Source organism: Myotis yumanensis, unplaced genomic scaffold, assembly GCF_028538775.1.
Source record: "Myotis yumanensis isolate MYYU_CA2020_CCGP unplaced genomic scaffold, mMyoYum1.0.hap1 SCAF_16, whole genome shotgun sequence".
Classification (NCBI taxonomy): Eukaryota; Metazoa; Chordata; class Mammalia; order Chiroptera; family Vespertilionidae; genus Myotis; species Myotis yumanensis.
In genome coordinates, this window is record NW_027223767.1 from 51175871 (window position 1) to 51195736 (window position 19866).

General features: G+C 65.3%; 1 protein-coding gene across 1 annotated transcript in view; it reads left to right on the plus strand.

Annotated features, from left to right (window-relative positions):
* The first annotated feature begins 325 nt into the window (after nt 1-325).
* Nucleotides 326-19866, plus strand: part of SEPTIN9 (septin 9) — a 120973-nt gene continuing 101432 nt past the window's right edge. The window contains exons 1-2 of the mRNA XM_070393431.1: nt 326-392; nt 14967-15023. Coding sequence (XP_070249532.1) covers nt 377-392; nt 14967-15023 — 73 coding nt within the window. The 5' untranslated portion in view covers nt 326-376. The remainder of the gene's footprint in view (nt 393-14966; nt 15024-19866) is intronic.

The window sequence follows — 19866 nt, forward strand, 5'->3', positions numbered from 1 at the left end:
CGGGCTGTGCCCCGCGCCCGCTCGGCGGCTCCCGGCGCTCGTGGCCACCTGCAGGCCCGCCCCACCCGGGCTCCAAAGGGAAAGCGGCAGCGACGCCCGGGACGAACCCCTGGCGCCCGGGGAGGGATGCGCGCAGGGCTGCGCGGGGGCGGGCGCAGCGCCGGCAGCCGGGGGCGCACCTCCCGCACTTGGGGCGCGCGGGCCCGCGGGTCGGCCAGGTGCAGCGGGCGGGCGGGGCGGGGCGGGGCGGCCCGGGAAGGGGCGGGGTCGGGGCCGTCCCCCCCCCCGCCCCCGCGTCCAGCCTCCCGCCGCCGGGGATCAGCGAGCCGGGAGCCCGCCGGCCTGGCGCACACTGCGGAGCGCGGCGCGGAGCACCATGAAGAAGGTCTCAGGTGGGCGCCGCCGGGGCGGGAGGGGCGGGTCCGGGGCCGGCCCTTCTCACCTGAGCCCGGCGGTCGGCGGTCGGTCGCGGTGGGCGAGGCGTCCCGGGCGCCCAGCGAGTCCCGAACTCCCGGGGCGACCCGGGGCGCGGGGCCAAGTGACGCAGCGCCCCGTGGGGAGGGGGCCCGGCATCGCCGCCCTCGCGGAGTTAGCGCTCCCGTTCTCCCGGTGCGGGGTGGGGAGGCCGCGCGCCGAGCCCTCTGGCCTTGGCCTCGGGTCCCCCCCGCCCCCCCCGCCGCTGTCAGCCACTGCCCGCGTGGGGCCGCTGGGCTGGCCGTCCTGCACCGTGTGTGTGTGCGCGCGTGTGTGTGTCTGCGTGTGTACAGTGTGCGGGTGTGTGTGTGTGTGTGTGGTGTGTGTGTGTGTGTGTGCGCGCGGGTGTGTGTGTGTGTGCGTGCGGGTGTGTGTGTGTGTACAGTGTGCGTGTGTGTGTGTGTACAGTGTGCGGGTGTGTGTGTGTGTGGTGTGTGTGTGTACGGTGTGTGTGTGTGTGTGTGCGCGCGCAGGTGTGTGTGTGTGTACAGTGTGCGTGTGCGTGTGTGTGTGTACAGTGTGCGGTGTGTGTGTGTGTACAGTGTGCGGGTGTGTGTGTGTGTGGTGTGTGTGTGTACGGTGTGTGTGTGTGCGCGCGGGTGTGTGTATGTGTAGGTGTGTGTGTGTGTGTGGAGGGGTGTGTGTGTACTGTGTGTGTGTGTGGAGGGGTGTGTGTGTGTGTGGAGGGGTGTGTGTGTACTGTGTGTGTGTGTGTGTGTGTGTGTGTGGAGGTGTGTGTGTGTGTGTGTGTGGAGGGGTGTGTGTGTGTGTGTGGAGGGGTGTGTGTGTGTGTGTGTGTACGGTGTGTGTGTGTGGAGGGGTGTGTGTGTGTACTGTGTGTGTGTGTGTGTGTGTGGAGGGGTGTGTGTGTGTACTGTGTGTGTGTGTGTGTGTGTGTGTGTGTGGAGGGGGCAGCTGAGTGGAGGACTCTCTGGGCTCCGCCTCCTCGGTCTGGGCGCTGCATGCTTCCTTCGGGTAAATTCCTGCCCCCAATGGGACCAGGCCCCACTTGGGTGGCAGGTCTGAGTCCCGCAGGGGAGGAGGCCTCCCGGGCTCTCAGTGCGCCCAGGACCCTTCCCCGGGGTGGGGAGGGGGGTTCCCTGGAGTTCTCCAGGGCAGGTGCAGGTACCTCGGTGACCATTCTCCTCACCTGAGGGCTTTTCCCGCATTGATTTCCAGGTGCCGTGGGAGGGAGGGAGGGAGGGAGCAGGAACACGGACACAGGGGTTGGTGCTGGCCCTCCTGGCTGGGAAGCCTGCAGCTGAGGTGCCGGCCACCAGGTACTGCCCTTGACCGGGAGTCGAACCCGAGACCCTTCGGTCCGAGGGCCGATGCTCTAACCACCGAGCCAAACCCGCCAGGGCTCTTTCTTCGTCTTGTCTTTGTGGTTTTCCTCTGAGGAGCCAGGCGGGATCCTTTGTCCACTCAGCCGCCCAATAAACACATCTCCCTGCTCACCCTGCAGGCCATGCTCCTCCCTCGGGCTGCCAGGGACCAGGAATCAACTTCCATTGATAAGAGGTCTCTGATAAGAGGTTCCTCTGGGCGCCCCCTAAAACACCTTCTGGGTCAGTGGCTTCACATTTCAACCTTCGCCCCGCATCGAAAACAGCATGGCCCTCAGACAGCCCTGGACACAGCCCCGGACACAGCTCCGTCCCAGGCTCGGGGCGCTGGTGTGAGGGGGGGTTCCAGGTGGCAGGTGCTGGGGTTTGGCGCTCGGCCTCTCCTCCCCAGCATGCTCTGGACACGAGATGGTTGTGGGCATCGCTGCCAGGACGGCCCCTCCCCGACTGCCCGTGGCTCCCTGCGCTTCACCTCCTGCTGGACAGTGGGGGCCATCGGGGACCCCCAGGTCATAGGTCCTTGGCCTTTTCCTGGGGGGACCTTTGAGATGCCAGAGGGCCTGGGAAGCGGCTTGCTGTTCCCCTCCTCCAGCCCACTCCCTCCCCCAGTGAGGAAAAATGAGGCTTTCACAGTGGGTGGAAGTGGAGTTTATGGGGTGAGTAGGGACCCGCTCTTGAACGGGCAGCCTCCCAGCTCCTGTGTTTACCAACGGGGCGGGGCCTGGAGGATGAGGGGGGGAGGGCTTGGAGCACGTCCAGTCGGCCCCCCTCCTGGCAGGGGGCCAAGGGCGCAGGGCAGGCTGGTGTGGGCTGGCCGGGTGGGCAGGTGGCCTCCCGGCCTCAGTCTGAGCTTCTGCAGTTCTCTTGGTGGCCCGTCCGAATCAGGACACCTTGTAGATGATGATTCAGGACACCTTGTAGACGTCAGATCCACCCCCACAGAGCGTCGCGCGCGGGAAAGAAAGGAAGGCAGCGAGCGGTGTTAAAATGCCGCCTTGGGAATCCGAGGACCTTTGCTTGCACCTGGACTGGGTGGGGTTACTGTGCTGGACCTATTTACGGGCTCGAGACTAAATGGCATAATTACAATGTCCTCATGGAGCTGGGCTGAGCACGCATGAGTCTCTGAAAAGAGGGAAGTTTTAAAAATATGTGTTTTTTTGGGGGGGATCCCCAGTGCCTTGGGCCTATATACACTCACTGAACGCCAACCGTGGTGGGCAGGTGCCGCCAGGGCTGGCCGTGGCCCTCGTCTGCTGGGAACTTGCACCCTCACGCAGAGGCAGGACACGGGGGAGGCGTGGCTCTCACACCCCTCCCCCCTGAGCGTGGGCCCCGTGCTGCAGAATGCCCTAGAACAGCGGTTCTCAACCTGTGGGTCGCGACCCCTTTGGGGGTCGAACGACCCTTTCACAGGGGTCGCCTAAGACCATCGGAAAACACATATATAATTACATATTGTTTTTGTGATTAATCACTATGCTTTAATTATGTTCAATTTGTAACAATGAAAATACATCCTGCATATCAGATATTTACATGACGATTCATAACAGTAGCACCATTACAGTGATGAAGTAGCAACGAAAATAATTTTCTGGTTGGGGGTCACCACAGCATGAGGAACTGTATTAAAGGGTCGCGGCATCAGGAAGGTTGAGAACCACTGCCCTAGAAGGAGGCTGGGCCTGATGGGAGGTTTGGAGGCAGGCGAGATGGAACTGGGCCGTGAGGAGTGAGACCCGTTGAGTAGGTGGAGAATGAAAAGGGACTTTACAGGGGGGCACAAAGCGAAGGCCCAGCCCTGGCCGGTGTGGCTCAGTGGATAGAGCGTTGGCCCTCGGACTGAAGGGTCCCGGGTGCAGTTCCGGTCAAGGGCATGTACCTCAGTTGCAGGTTCCCCGGTGCTGGTTGGGGTCCGTGCAGGAGCCAACCAAGCGATGTGTCTCTCTCACATGGATGTTTCTCTCCGTCTCTTCCCTCTCCCTTCCACTCTCTCTAAAAATCAGTGGAAAAACATCGTTGGGTGAAAATTAACAAAAAAGCAAAACACAGGAAACCCCACGAAGGCCCAGGCGGGGCTGGAGGACCGCAGGTGGGTGCTGGGGGAGGGGAGCTCCAACGGGCCCTGCTTTTCCTGGACGCGCTTTGCCTGTCGTTCCCTGTCGTTCCCCCGGGGCCCAGCGGACAATGGCCGGCAGCAGTGCGGCCCACAGGGTGCGGGCTCCTGGGATTGGGTCCCAGGTCCCAGGTGCGCACCTGCTGGCTGTGGGGCAAGGCACTTATCTCGGCGCCTCATTTGTTGCTAATTTGCTGTGAAGATTAAATGAGTTCATACACAAAAGGCTGAGAAAGGCCTCTGTTGCCTTCATTCGTAGCAGCCGCAGGAAGGGGAGGAGGCCTGTGTGGCCGCCTTGGCCAGGGCGCCGGGGCTGCTGGCACCCTCCCCGCACCCCCACCCGTGCTGGTTTGGGGGCCAGGAGGGGAGCCCTTCGCTGTGGGAGCGGGCTGCAGGCTGAGCCCCTCGGTTGTCGGGTGTCTCGCTGCACGTGCTGGGTCCCACACAGCTTGCCCTTCAGTGCCCTGACTCCCCGGGGACCCTCAGTGGCATGGGGGGCACTTACCCGAGGCCAGAGCCACAGAAATGGGACACGGGGGATTGGTCCGCGTGTGCATGTATGTTATTGGTTTCAGAGAGGAAAGGAGAGGGAGAGAGAGAATCATCAATGATGAGAGAGAATCATGGATCAGCTGCCCCCTGCACACCCCACACTGGGGATGGAGCCCACAACCCGGGCATGTGTCCTGACCGGGACTCGAACTGTGACCTCCTGTTCATAGGTCGACGCTCAACCACTGAGCCACACCGGCCGGGCTATTCTGAGATGTTTTGTGGCTCTCAGGAGATTCCTGGCTACCTAAGGTTACAGAGCTCTGTGCCGTGGTGACAGCCCCCCCAACCGCCCCCACCCCCACCCCAGGCCCAGGGCAGGGCTGGAGGCTGCACTGGGGTCCCTGCTCCCTCCTCCACCACCCAGCGCTTCAGGGGCTGACTTAGGGGAAGGAAGAGGAACTTCCCCAGGGAGCTGCGGGCCCTCCCCCGCCCCCCCGGAGCAAGGGCAGGGTTTCTTCCTCTTCTTTGCCCTCTGCCCCCACCCACGTCCCTTCTCGTTGCCTCATGCCCAGGGTCATGGACCTTGTGGACCCCAAGGCCCCCCAATCCCGGGAGAGCTGGCTGAGCCTGTTTCCTGGGGCCCGCCTCCCCTTAGCCAGGTGCAGAGCAGGAGGCACCCCCAGACCACGGCCACCTGCCCGGCAGCCTCTCCGCAGCCTGCCCAGCGGGTTCCAAGGCGAGCTCCAGCACCTGGCCTCGCACCTGAGTGTGAGCCCGCCCACCCGCGTGGGTTCAGGCTGAGCCAGGTGTAGGGGGGAGTCCACGTCCAGGTGGAAATGGGGCGACCACGTGCGGGTGGGTGTCAGCAGAGGACACCTCACCCGAGGCCCCGGGAACCCCAACAGCAGCAGGGAGCCCTCCCTTCTCCACCGACGGTTCCCTCCTCCCAGACTCCCGGGCTGTTTGTCCATGGGCAGCCTGGCGTGGGCTCTGCAGTTTGCTTAAGATGGACTTGATACGGAGGGTTCAGCACCCCGGAGGCTCAGGGCCCAGCCCGGGCCCAGCCGGGGAGCCAGGAGCCAGGGCGGGTTGCTGGGCAGGCCTGCTGGTGGCCGTGGGGGAGGGGAGGCTGCGGAGAGCCCAGCGGAGGGGTGTGAGCCTGTGGGCGCTGACACGCTGGGCTCCTGTGCCTCTGCTTGTTGGGGCAGCGGCCTGGGAGCACCCGGGTTGAGCGTTGCCAGGGGGTTTAGGGGCATCCATGGGCACAAGTGGTGAGGGGAGGCCCCGGGACCACCATGGAGCCCACGGGTCACAGCCGCCACCAGGCCAGGATGGTCTCCTGCAGAGGCCAGTGTCCCCGGGGCAGCTGCCAAGGTCAGCTGGTCCAGAAGGGAGACTGGGGGCGTCTGCGGGGCGGGGGGGGGGGTGGGGAAGGGGGCGGCCACGGTCAGGCCTGGGGCCCTAGGGAGGGAGGGGGGACCACAGTCAGGCCGGGGCCCTGGGGAGGGAGGGGGGGGACCACAGTCAGGCCTGGGCCCTGGGGAGGGAGGGGGGACCACAGTCAGGCTGGGGCCCTGGGGAGGGAGGGGGGCCACAGTCAGGCCTGGGCCCTGGGGAGGGAGGGGGGCCACAGTCAGGCCGGGGCCCTGGGCCCACAGAGTCACTGCAGCCCCGCTGAGGGGGTGCCGGCTCCGGCCTGAGTCCACTCCCGGGGGCTCGGTCCTCATGCAGAGGCGCCTGCGGGACCCTGAGTCCGGCTTGGGGTCCCTCAGCACCGGGCAGCTCAGCACAGCACCGGGGGCGACCTGGCGGGCCCCAGGCTGAGCGAGGCCGCTCCCAGCCCAGTTCCCCGGCCTCATCTCCATCCGGGGCCCGGTCTCTCTCAGTCCTGGGTGAGGGGCACCAGCCGATGCCGATGCCGCGGGGCGGCTCCCGGGAGCTTTGCTCTCGGTGGCCTCTCGGAAGCTGCGAACAACTGAGCTTTGTTCAGGCGAATCTGACCTGGTTCTCCGAGCGAGCGAGCGGGCTGCGGGTGGCCCGAGCCTGCAGGATGAGACCGGCCGCCTGCGGCGTAAGATGATCCCGGGCCCAGGCTGCCGCCCTCCCGGCAGGAATGCCAGTCCCTGGGCCTCCTTGTCGGGGAGAGGAACCCTGAGCGGCCACTCCGGTGCCATGTGGGCCCAGCTTCCCCGGGGCCCCTCGCAGCACTGGGGAGCGGGGGAGGGGGCGAGGGGGGGCTGGAAAGGCCTCAGTCTCCCCCCCAACCGCGGGGGAATATCGTCCCCGCCCTCCTGGCCTGGGTTGCAGAGGGGGGCCAGCTAGGAGCCTTCTTTCCCGATGGATGGTGCGGGATGGCATTGCCCCCCCCGCCCCCCAGCAGCTCCGGGGTGTGCAGTGAGGCCTAGGCTGTGGCTGGGACCCTCTGCCCCTCAAGGCTGCACCTGGGAAATGGGGGGCCGCCATGGCAGCCGTGCCTGGGCCCCTCGTCCCGGCCAGGCCAGGCATGTCGGGGCAGCAGCTCGGATGCGGGCAGCGGTGACTGTGCACTGTGCTGTCGGAGAGGCTCGCAGGGAGCGGTTTCCAGGAAGGGCGGGCAGCAGGGCGGGCGGACGCCTGGGGCTTGTCCTTCAGAGGCATCTGACCCGCATCCCCGTCAGCTGGGCCTCCTGTTCCCACCAGATCCCAGCGGGAGAATGACTCGCCCGAAACCCGAAACCCCAGCCGCTTGGAAGTGGGTTAAATCCCAGCCCTGTTATCTTCCGCCCGACCGACCCGTTGAGGGCTGGGCTGGTCAACCTGGAGGGACTGGAGGCGGGGGTTGCAAAACTCGGTCATAAATGCTTGACGTTAGCTCTGTAGCCACAGGGTCAGGCGTGTGTTAAGGGTTAGGGGTTGGGCTGTTTGCAGAGGTGGCCCAGCACGGACGCCGTGGGGGCACCGTGTGTGGCATAGCCAGCGAGGGCAGGGGTGAGGTGGGGGGGTTCTTGTCAGCGCCAGCATCACCAGCGCTGCCTCGGGCGCCGGGGGCCCAGGCGTGGCAGACCTCCGCTGGGGAGTGAGTCAGCTGGGGGCTGAGGCTCAAGCTGCCATTCCTGGGCCTCACTTTATCCTCTAGAGCAGCGTTCTCGACCCTCCTAACGCCACGACCCTTTAATACAGTTCCTCACGTGGTGGTGACCCCCAATTTCATGGTTACAAATTGGACATAGTTAAAGCATAGGGATGAGTCACAAGAACAGTATGTAATTATAGATGTGTTTTCCGATGGTCTTAGGCGACCCCTGTGGAAGGGTCGTTCGCCCCCCAAAGGGATCGCGACCCACGGGTTGAGAACCGCTGGTCTAGAGGGAAGCTCTGAAACACCCTGCGCCTCTGCTCCTCCTCTTCTGCTTTTGTTGTTCGTTGTGCACGTTGCCCGTGACTTATTGCTCAACAATGTGAACAGGAAGTGAACGGGAGACGTTCTCCAGGCCGCTGGGTCACAGCTGCGCTGCGTGTGCTCCCGCAGGACGTGTCTCCACACGCGCCTTCCGTCGGATTATCAGAGGGCCACGGCGTGTTTTCAGAGCTGCGGTCCCCATAGCAACCTCTTTATTTTTTGTTAATCCTCACCGGAGGATATTTTTTTTTAAGTATATTTTTATTGATTTCAGAAAGAAAGGGAGCCCTGACCAGTTTGGCTCAGTGGATAGAGCGTCGGCCTGTGGACTGAAGGGTCCCGGGTTCGATTCCGGTCAAGGGCATGTACCTTGGTTGCGGGCACATCCCCAGTGGGGGGGGGGGGGGGTGTGCAGGAGGCAGCTGATCAATGTTTCTCATTGATATTTCTAACTCTCTATACCTCTCCCTTCCTCTCTGTAAAAAGTCAATAAAAATAAAAATAAAAAAGAAAGAAAGGGAGAGGGAGAGAGAGATAGGAACATCAGTGATGAGAGTGAATTGTCAATCGGCTGCCTCCTGTACGCCCCCTACTGGGGATTGGGCCTAAAACCCGGGCATGTGCCCTTGACCGGAATCAAACCTGGGACCCTTCAGTCCCCAGGCCGACCCTCTATTCGCTGAGCCAAACCGGCTAGGGCACCCCTATTGATTTTTAAAATTTTTTTTTTTTAATTGATTTCAGAAAGAAAGGGAGAGGGGGAGAGAGAGAGGAACATCAATGATGAGAGAGAATCATTGATCAGCTGCCCCCTACTGGGGATCGAGCCTGCAACCTTGGCATGTGCCCTTGACCGGGAATCGAACTGTGACCTCCTGGTTCACGGGTTGATGCTCAGCCACTGAGTCACACCGGCCGGGCCCCCTTGATTTTCAGAGAATGGAAGGGAGGGGAGGAGAGAGAGAAACACTGATGAGAGAGACACATCGATTGGTTGCCTCCCACATGCACCCCAACCGGTGCTGGGGATCAAACCTGCAACCCTGGCACATGCCCTTGACGGGGAAGGGAACCTGAGAGCCTTCGGTGCAGGCAGACGCGTGGAAACCGTTTTTCAATCCAGCTCCTTTCACTTGAAATCGGTCTCACCCGTTATAACTTGCATGGCTCCTCAGAGTGGCTGTCCCTTAAGTGACTTACCCGTCCTCTCCCCAGCTCACCGCGGCGCTCTGCCTGCGGCCGTGGCCCGGGACCCCGAGGCAGGGCTGCTGGGCGGCGGGCGGTCCAGTAGCCGCGCTCTGGGCAGTGGGATGGGGGCTGCTGGGACCCGGGGGTTCCTCCAGGTCATTCATTTGTAAAGCATGGCCCGTGATGCTCCCTGTCCCAGCATTCCTGGGATCGCCCCAAACCAGACACGAGTTCTGCTGCCGCGTTTTGTGAAGAGGTTTAAGGAACAGGAAATGCCCTGATTCCCCACCTGCTCATCGCCAGCCCCCTTGCCTGCAGGCTGGTCCCCCTCCCTGGCTGGGTGCGGAGCCCAGAGCCCGGGAGGAAGTCTCGCTCCCAGAGTCACCTGATGAGACCGGACCAAAGTGGGCCTGCCGGGCGGGAGCCGCAGCCTCAGAGGACAGACCTGAACCCTCTCCAGGCAGAGGGGGGAGGCCGGGCCTGGCCCTCCCTGCTTCCCCCTGCGGCTCCTGCGAAGCCTCCCATTGGTCCCTGAGCCGGGGGACCTGGGACGGCAGAGGTCAGCCCTCCTGCCAGTCAGAGGAGAGCCCGGGACGGTGCAGAGGGAGGGATGTGCTCAGGCTCAGAAGCATCCCTTGTTTGTCTGAAACGCAGATTTAACTGTCCCGTATTTTACACGGGGGACCCAGCGTCCAGGTGCCCGGCTGGTGACGAGGGGAGGCTCCGTGGGTCCGGGCTCAGCACAGGTGTCACGTGATGGACTTGGCCAGCTGGGGGTGAGCTCTCCATGTGCAGGAGCCGCTGGCACCTCCCCACTGTGGGCGGGGACCCGTGGGCAGGCTCCTTGCAGGGCCCTGAACGCCACCAGGAGAGCGGCCAGGTCCTGTCGGTGACCCTGTGTCCCAGCTCCTGGAATAGAGGTCGATGCTCAGTAAGTGTTTTCATGAGCCTGCGTTTTGTAGGTGAGGAAACGGAGGTTCAGAAAGAACTCGCCCCAAGAGCCAGAAGCGCTGGCGGTGGATCTGCCTCCTGATCGTTACTCCACACACAGCTCCGGCCCAGGACCTGGCGCTGCCCTAGCCTCCTCCAGCTTCCGGCCCTGCAGCTGGACCCCAACCCTGACCCCGACCCTGGCCACAACCCCCACCTAAACCCAGACAGAAGCCAAGGGCGCTGCCTCAGCCGGTGGCCCCCTTTGGTTGGCATTTTGTATCGGGGCACCTGCTCCTTGCACCGGCTGGCAGGCCAGGCGCAGCCCCTGCACTTGGCAGAGGGAGTGGCAGGGCAGGGGTGTCAGAGAAGGGGCTGGGACCCTGGCTGCAAGGCCCCAGGCTTTGCTGGGAGCAGAACTTGCTGCAGCGTCCAGCCTTTTGTGGGAGCCCGTTCCCACGGCCAGAGGTTCCATTTGTAGATGAATAGTCCACATCCGAGCTGCCGGCCTTGGGGTGGGGAAGGGGGCCCTGCACTGGGGGCGGGGGGCTTGGAGCATCACAGGAGCATCTGTCCGCCTCCCCAGTGCACACCCCACAGGCCCCCAGTGCGCACCCCGCAGGTCCCCAGTGCGCACCCCGCAGGCCCCCAGTGCGCACCCCACAGACCCCCAGTGCACACCCCACAGACCCCCAGTGCACACCCCACAGGTCCCCAGTGCACACCCCGCAGGCCCCCAGTGCGCACCCCACAGGCCCCCAGTGCACACCCCACAGGCCCCCAGTGCGCACCCCGCAGGCCCCCAGTGCGCACCCCGCAGGTCCCCAGTGCGCACCACACAGGCCCCCAGTGCTCACCCCACAGGCCCCCAGTGCACACCCCACAGGCCCCCAGTGCTCACCCCACAGGTCCCCAGTATGCACCCCACAGGCCTCCAGTATGCACCCCCCGCAGGTCCCCAGTATGCACCCCCCACAGGCCCCCAGTGCACACCCCGCAGGTCCCCAGTGCACACCCCACAGGCCCCCAGTGCGCACCCCACAGGCCCCCAGTGCGCACCCCACAGGGAGCAAAGGCCAAGGGCAGAGAGTAGAGAACAGAAGGAGGCTTATCTCCTTATCGGTTCCTCTGAAGATAAGCCTGGAATTCACTCTTCACTCCCCACCCAGCCCTTGACTTTGATTCAGCCCTCACCGCTCCTGTGAGCAAACGCTGCTGTGGAGGAGGGGGAAGGTGTGTCCTGGGGCCCCCTCCTGGGCTCACAGGGGAAGGGCCGGCAGAGAGAGGTGGGTCCTGAGGGACTCGCAAGGGTTTTAAGGAAAAAGGGAACTGATTTTCTGTAGATGAGCTCCTGTAGACCCGGTGTGTGTGCAGGATGTCCGAGCCTCTTCCTCACAGCCCTCTTTGGGGACAGAGGGACTCTGACTATTGGAGGACTGTCCAGCCCAGTCACTGTTGGTGCCCAGCGGTGGTGTGTGTGTGTGTGTGTGTGTGTGTGATCTCCCCCAGGGACGGGATAGCTCCTCCTCTGTCCTCTCCTCAGGTTAAGGTGTCGGGGCTGTGTGAGCCCCGAGGGGGGTGGGGAGCATGCCCGTGGGTGCAGACAGTGGCTCTGTGACCGGTGGGCGCAGGCGCAGTGCCTGGCAACACAATAATAACAGCGCATGAGCTCCAGTCTGTTTAGAGTCTCAGCCTGTTTAGCCATTTCAACCTCGTGATTGATCAGGTTCCATCATAACAACTTGGTTGAAAGGGAAGAAGAAAAGGCCTTCACTCCTCTGTGTCTTCTCTCTCCTGCCGGCTCCCCAAATTATGTACCCAGGGGAGAGCCAGGACACGTGGGCCAGCGCCTGTCTGCGGGCCTGGGGGACTGTGCCTGGTAGAACTGTATCCAGTGGGGCTGTGCCTGGGGGGACTGTGCCTGGGGTGCTGTGCCTGGTGAGCTGTACCTGGTGGGGCTGTACCTGGTAGAACTGTATCCAGTGGGGCTGTGCCGGGGGGGCTGTGCCTGGTGGGCTGTGCCTGGTGAGCTGTGCCTGGTGGGCTGTGCCTGGTAGAACTGTATCCAGTGGGGCTGTGCCTGGTGGGGCTGTGCCTGGGGGGCTGTGCCTGGTGGGCTGTACCTGGTGGGGCTGTACCTGGTAGAACTGTATCCAGTGGGGCTGTGCCTGGGGGGCTGTGCCTGGTGGGCTGTGCCTGGTGAGCTCTGCCTGGTGGGCTGTGCCTGGTAGAACTGTATCCAGTGGGGCTGTGCCTGGGGGGACTGTGCCTGGGGTGCTGTGCCTGGTGAGCTGTACCTGGTGGGGCTGTATCTGGTAGAACTGTATCCAGTGGGGCTGTGCCGGGGGGGCTGTGCCTGGTGGGCTGTACCTGGTGGGGCTGTACCTGGTAGAACTGTATCCAGTGGGGCTGTGCCGGGGGGGCTGTGCCTGGTGGGCTGTGCCTGGTGAGCTGTGCCTGGTGGGCTGTGCCTGGTAGAACTGTATCCAGTGGGGCTGTGCCTGGTGGGGCTGTGCCTGGGGGGCTGTGCCTGGTGGGCTGTACCTGGTGGGGCTGTACCTGGTAGAACTGTATCCAGTGGGGCTGTGCCTGGGGGGCTGTGCCTGGTGGGCTGTGCCTGGTGAGCTGTGCCTGGTGGGCTGTGCCTGGTAGAACTGTATCCAGTGGGGCTGTGCCTGGGGGGACTGTGCCTGGGGTGCTGTGCCTGGTGAGCTGTACCTGGTGGGGCTGTATCTGGTAGAACTGTATCCAGTGGGGCTGTGCCGGGGGGGCTGTGCCTGGTGGGCTGTGCCTGGTGAGCTGTGCCTGGTGGGCTGTGCCTGGTGAGCTGTGCCTGGTGGGCTGTGCCTGGTAGAACTGTATCCAGTGGGGCTGTGCCTGGTGGGGCTGTGCCTGGGGGGCTGTGCCTGGTGGGCTGTACCTGGTGGGGCTGTACCTGGTAGAACTGTATCCAGTGGGGCTGTGCCTGGGGGGCTGTGCCTGGTGGGCTGTGCCTGGTGAGCTGTGCCTGGTGGGCTGTGCCTGGTAGAACTGTATCCAGTGGGGCTATGCCTGGGGGGCTGTGCCTGGGGGGGCTGTGCCTGGGGGGGCTGTGCCTGGGGGGGCTTTGCCTGGAGGGCTGTGCCTGGGGGGGCTGTACCTGGTGGGGCTGTGCCGGGGGGGGGGGGCTGTACCTGGTGAGGCTGTACCTAGTGGGCTGTACCTGGTGGGGCTGTACCTGGTGGGGCTGTGCCTGGGGGGCTGTGCCTGGTGGGCTGTACCCAGTAGAACTGTACCTGGTGGGCTGTACCTGGTGGGGCTGTACCTGGTGGGGCTGTGCCTGGGGGGCTGTGCCTGGTGAGCTGTGCCTGGTGGGCTGTACCCAGTAGAACTGTACCTGGTGGTCTGGGATGATGCCAGCAGCTGAATCTCACATTGTCTCCTCTCTTTCCGAATGTTTTATTTTGAAATCACATAAAAATAAGTTCTCGGCTGGACCTCCTGAGCCCTTGGTGTCTGGGAGACGTTCCAGCTGCCCCTGCACCCTGGGGGCTTGGCCGCAGGCTGCATAACCAGGTCTGGGGATGGGGTGGCCGGGGGTCTCTGGGACATAGCAGCGTGTTAGGTGCAGGCACCGCGGCCACACAGCTCCCCCTTCATTCGCGGGGAGCATGCCCTGCACCTACTCGGTGCCACGTGTTCTGGGCAACTGGAAAAATGAACTAAATAAAATAAAAACTACCGTCCCCCATCAGTTTGGGAAGATGGGAGCCCTGCGGGTTCTTGGGGCTCAAATGCCTGCCGGTGGGGCGCGGGGGAGGGTATTCCGGACAGATCCTCTTCCTTTGCCGTTGCCCAGAGCCAGAGCAGGGCCCGGTGGGTGTCGGACAAGTGGGGCTGGGACGGCCCGCCTCCTCCTGGCCTCAGCCTCCTCGGGGCCAGCGCAGCCTCTCCTCCCAGCCCTCGGCGGCCACGGAGCCCGGGCCAGTGGCCGTGGCTGTGAGTGCGCAGTGACTGCCCGCCCCCCTTCAGGGTCGGCGTGGTCTGCTGGTCCCCCCATGGTGGTCCCTACCCGCCTGCCGGGGGCTCTGGGCCCTTTAGAGGCGCTGCTGGTAGCCTTCAGGCCCCGCGGGTCTCGGTTCGGGTTGTGTTTGTGGAACGAGTGAATGCAGGCTCGAACGAGACGACAGCCTGTCCGGAAGGCTGCGGGAGGGGCTGTCAGATGGGGGGCTGCAGCCTGGACCCCCCTGAGCAGCTTGCCTTGCTGTTGGCGGGAAAGGCCTTCGCTGGGCACAGCTTGCTGAAGGCGGGCCTGGTTACCCCGATGACACCCCCAGAGCACGCGACCTGGCAGCCGTGCGGGTGCACGCGGCTTAGCACCTCAGCAAATCTCTTCAAGTCGGGGCTTGCGGGCCATAAGCCTCCGAGGCTGCAGTGCTGGGCGAGGCGTGTGCACGGGGAGGGCGCCCTGCAGCTCGAGGCCACGGAATCCGGTTCTGTTCTTGTCTCCCGGGGGGTGGGGGAGAGGACGGCTCCAACCCAGCCCAGATCCAGCCCCGTGGCCCCTGTGGCAGCCCCGTCCCCAGGAAACCCCGTCCCAAGACAGGTAGACAGGGTCACACCTGGGGCTGCCTGGCGCCCCCTCCTCTCTCCATCCCGCCGACAGTCCCGGCGCCTGGCACACGTGCCCAACTCCAGATTTGGGCGTTTGATGGAGTTGGGTGTCTTCCGGCCTCAACTCCTCGTAGCCGTGCGGCCTTGACCAGTTACTCAACCCCGTGGAGGCCCAGCGCCCTCATCGGCAAAATGGCGAAGGGAGGGTTCGGTGGGAAAATGTGTGTGAAGGCTCTGCCCAGGGCCCGGCCAGCGCCGACGGTGGCGGCTGTCGCTGCAGATGGCTGCTGGGTCCAGGTGTCACCTGGGAGGACGAGGGCCTCTGGCCTGGCCAGGGACCACTTTCTGGTTCCGGAGCCCCCGCAGGGCCGGAGGGAGGAGGTGCCAGTGTTACCGCCTCCCGAGGCCTCTCGTGACCTCTGCCCTCTGCCTTTGCCTCTAGGAGTCACGCGGACACCCAGCGGCCGTCTCCGGAGGTTCGGTGACCCGGCGGGCCCAGGTAAGTGGCTGCTCGGCCTCTGCCCCTTCCTCTGGGGCAGCGGTGACCCCTCACAGGCTCGGACGGGCTCTGCCGACCTCGGGGCCCCGCCTGGGCAGGGCAGGGCAGGGCGGAGGGGGCGCTGCCTCCCAGCCTCGGCGCCCGGGTGAGTGTGGCAGCCTCTCCCCTGGGCCTCCAGGCCTCCCTGACCCGACCCCCGTGTGACCGTCACTGGAACCCACCTTGTCCTGCTGCTGCCGCGCCCAGCAGCCCGGCCCGGCCTGTGCGGCCCCTCCCCACGGTCGCTGAGCCAGAGGTGATGGGACTTGCCCCCCGAGGAGACAGCAAGCTCCTGGAGGCCCCGCTGGGTGCCAGACCGCAGGCGGGACCAGCGAGGGGACTGGTGTGTGTGGCAGGCGGCCGTGCCCTTACGGAGCGGCCGTCCTGGCGGAGGCCACGTGCCGCCGGAGCGCACTCCCACCTCCAGGCCCCCCGGCCACAGGCCCTGACGGTGGACACTTCCCGAGTCCGTACTGTCCCGTGTGGGAGCCGCCAGCCCCATGTGACTGTTGACGCCGGAAGTATCCGTCATTGGCTTTATTTTGTTTATTCCTTCATTTGTGTAGAGTTATTTCCACTGAATGTCTGCATGTGGCCCGTGGCTGTAAAATGTGACGGTCCCTGGCCACCTGGGCCCCGGGATTCCGCGCTCAATTCCGGAGCCTCCCTCTGGACCAGCGCAGACCCCTCCCCAAGTCCGTCCTCCAGAGGCCACACCTGCCGGGGGGCTGGGCACCCCAGACCCGTGGGGTGGCCGAGGGGCCGCTCTTTGGGAGGCGTGGGGGGGAGTGGGAGTGACGTGAGGTGGCGTGTGATGCGTTGATGACCGCACGGTGTGTGTATGAGGCCTTTGGCTGCAGGATGGGGCCGGGCTGGGAGGGAAGAGTGGCGTCCAGCTGGAGGCCCCCGGGCGGGTGAATGACTCACATCTTGGTTAAGCAAGGTCCCCACCCCCTCAGCCAGGCCACGTCGCTAACCACTGGACGCCTGGCCGCTGTTGTATGCGGGGGAGGGGGCATTCCTCTGGGGCCGCTCTGTCTCCCCCCACACCCCCCCCACCCCCGCACTCCGGTGAGCTGGCTGGGGCTGCCTGGGTGTGCCGGGCCGGGAGAGGCCTGCGCTTGGCAAGTGATGTCTCAGGAGGCGGGCGCCTTGGGCGGCGGGTGGACAGGCCCTGGCCACTGCCCTGGGCGCAGGCCGGCCAGTTCTGTGCCGTCAGCACTTGGCGGCGGCGACCACAGCTCCGCCTGGAAGCCTAAGGCATAATTTCCCAAGCCCAGAGCCGGGATCTGGGTTCGCATGGGGCCGCCTGCTGACACGCGCGATCCTCTCCGGGGGCGTGGGAGGCAGGACGCCCTTTCCTACCTTCCCGCCTCGCGTCTCTGCCTCCTCGCGGCTACGACCTTGGCCCAGGCCGGGCTCTCGCCTGGGTCCCAGCCTCTCAGCCCCTTCGCTCGACCCCGACCCGGCAAAGGGGCCGCCTCCCTCGCCGTGCTTCCTCCGTTATTTCAGTTTCCGCGGCTGCGGGTGGGACAGGCCCAGTGGCTGTGTCTGCCCTGAGCCCGGTCCCTCCGCTCACACGCACCCTCGGCCACCTTCCCACCAGCTCCCTCTTCTCTGTCTTCGTCTTCCATTAACAGCCGTTAGACATACGAGAAGGTAAAGAATAAACGAGGCACCTGTGCGCCCTCCCCTCCCGCCCGGCCACGCTGCCACGCCCGTTCCCGCCGAAGCCCCATCCACGTGCGTTCAGCGCCGGCCGCTGCGGCGTGTCTGGGCGGCGGGCTGCGTGTTGCAGGCGGCAGCATTGTGCGTGGGGCAGCGTCGTGCGTGGGGCGGCCCGCTGCTGCTCTTTGCCGCTTCACGCCGCGGGGCACTGAGGTTTGCCGCTGGATCCCTGCCGCTCGGTGCGGTTACGTAGGCCCAGGCCGGGGCTCCTCGGCGTGGGGGGCGGCGTTGTCTCCGCGCTGGGCGGCCCGGGGTCCGTGGAAGGGGTCCCCCGTGGCCAGCGCCGCTGACAATGCCCTCGCGGGGCTTCTTCGGGCGGATCGGCTGGGTTACGGGGTCGCCCAGCCTGAGCCCTGCCAAGTGGCCTTCCGGCGAGTCCCACACTCACCACTTCCTGGGCCTGCAGCAGCCACGCTGGGCAGCTGCCTCCCGGACCGCCGTCTCCGGCCACCCTCTGCCCCAGTTCCCAGGCACCGTCTGTGCCCGCCTCCCTGCGCCTGTCCCCGAGCTGCCTCCTCCTGCCCTGGCTTCCGGGGTGCTGCTGGGACCTGCTTTTCCCCCTCACACGCCTCTGGGGCAGGCGCCTCCTCTGCAGTCCCACCTCGTTCCTGCCGTAGTGGGCGGGCAGTGGCGACCTCCCCGAGTTTGTGGTCGCTCGTGGTCGCCCAGAAAGCGGCGGCTTCGGAAACAGGTTTTTTACAGACGCGGTGGGTTAAGGAGATGAGGTCGTAGGAGAGTGGGCCCCCCCGCCAACGGCTGGGGTCCCTATGAGAAGGGAAGAGACACAGACATGTGGGGGCAGGAGGAGCCCGGTGATGACAGGGGCAGGAAGGAGTGCTGAGCCGCCAGCCGGGAAGCGCCCGAGGCCCCAGAAGCTGGAAGAATCGGGGAGGGTTTTCCCAGAAGCTCTGACTCCCCGGCTTTGGACTCTGCCTCCGGGGCTGTGAGAGACCCATTACTACTGTTGTAAGCCCCTCGGCTATGGGGGTTCCTTACAGCAGCCCCAGGAGGCTAGTGCACCCTCCCACCCGGGCGTTGTGGGGGGACATGCACACACAGAAGGATTCCCTAAATGCTGCTTGTCTGGTCCGGCTCCCTCCCCGTCCTCCCCCCCCCATCCCACGTCCCTTCCTTAGGAAGGTGGCCCTGCTCCAGGCCCCGGGGCCCCGCCCAGTGAGTGCTCAGCAGACTCTCAGACACCACACTCATCCCCTCTCATCATAGACAGCAAGCGCCGGAAGGGCGGGCACAGGGCACAGGGCACGCTGCCTGGCACAGACCAGCTGCCCAGGGCATGTGCTGAATGGCCAGGTGCCCCGTATGAGGCCACGAGGGCAAACTGGAGGGAGCGGGCCTTTGTGGCGGGAGGAAGGGGCGCCGCGTTCTGGCTGCCCGCGTCCTGGCTGCCCTCCGACCTTGCGCCTGGGCTCCGGCACCTGGAGCTCCTCACTTCCCTCCGTCCTCTGACACCTGCTTCTCCATCCCCCGCGGCTCAGCCTCGCCGTCCACCCAGGTCCTCAAGCACGACCTCTCAGTGTGGTCCTTGACCTCTGCCCCCCACACCCCCAGGTCAACAGGTGGCCAAAGTCTTGTCAACTCACTCTACCCCCAAGCAGCCCTGGGAGGGGCTGCCCGTGGTCGGGGCCGCCTCGGTCAGGCTCTGCCCCTCTCCCCACCCCTTCTCCCCTCTGGCGCCCTCCGCACCCCGCAGTGGGAGTTTGCTGAGTCGCCCTGTGCCAAAGACGGGGTGACAGGCCCCGGACCTGCTGCTTACAGGGCCCCAGGAACAGCCCTAGCCTGAGTCTCAGCCATTCGCCTTCCTCCCCGAACAACGTGAGCTTCAGCGCCCACTGCAGCGTCTCCTCCCAGGCTCCCTGCAGGCACCGGGGGGCTCTGGCTCGGTCTCTGTCCTGCTCCACCTTGTCCAGGGCGGCTGGGGGCCCGGGGGCCTGGCCTCGGGGATGCCGGGTCTGGCTGGCACAGGGGCATCCAGAGCGAGAAGGACGCTGCGCAGCCCCTGAGTGACCGCCCGGGCTCCCGCCTGGACCTCCAGCAACACCGGAGCAGGCCCGGGCAGAGCGGGGGCATTGCTCCAAGACCAGGAGGGCCTGAGGGCTCAGACCGCCCTGAGCTCTGTGGACAGTGCCCGCATGGCTCGCAGGGGCAAGAGGGAGTGGCGCCGGCCGCACGAGTGCGTGGCGATGACATCAGCGGGCTCGGAAAGGTCACGGATGACCCCAGTGCCACGCAGCGGCCGCTGGAGAGGGGAGGAGCCTCACGGGGGTGCTGCTCCTGGAGCACCTGCAGGAGGAAGGCGCGGTCTGCACCAGCACCTGCCCCCTGGGCATCGGGCCGCTGTGACGGGCTGGCTCGGAAGAACCGAGGAGCTGGACGAGTGCCGGGCCCAGCGGGCTACGGGGGCCACGGCGTCACCTCGCCCACCAGTGGGACAGGAGCTGCCGCGGGGACGCTCCCGGAGCTGAGAGGCCCGTCAGCCCTTGGAGATGGGCCTGGGCTGGATGAGAAACCTGCAGGCCAGCGGGGAGAGCAGCCTGGGGACGGGGAGAGCAGTGGGGGGTGGACACGCGCTCTGCCAGGCAGACGGAGCAGCTGGGCAGGATCCTGCTGTGCTGGAGTCAGAGAGGCCCAGACGCGGGCAGGGGGGCAGCGCCAGGCCCAGGGCGGGAGGCCCGGCTGAGCATCAAGGTCAAGCTGGAGGCTGAGGCCGCCGTCTGCTGCCGCCCGCGGAAGAAGGCAAGGACTTGGGTCTTGGGGACGCCCTGGACAACAGCCACTCATACTCCGTCCTAAAGACCACCCCTGCGGGCCGCAGCGGGGTCACGTCAGCGACACAGCTCTGAGGTGTTAAAGGCAGCAGACGCGGGTATCCCTGCAGGGACGAGGCCGATAAAAGGCCCAGACATAAAAAAATCAGAGAGTCCGGCCGTCCTTCCCCACAGGGCGAACTGGAACCCGAGTACAGTGCTCATCCCCGCTCGGTCCTGCTCCCTCCCTCCCTGCTCCCAGGCGTAGGCTGTCCCGGGGTCACAGCCCCCCACTTTCTCACCGCTGAAGG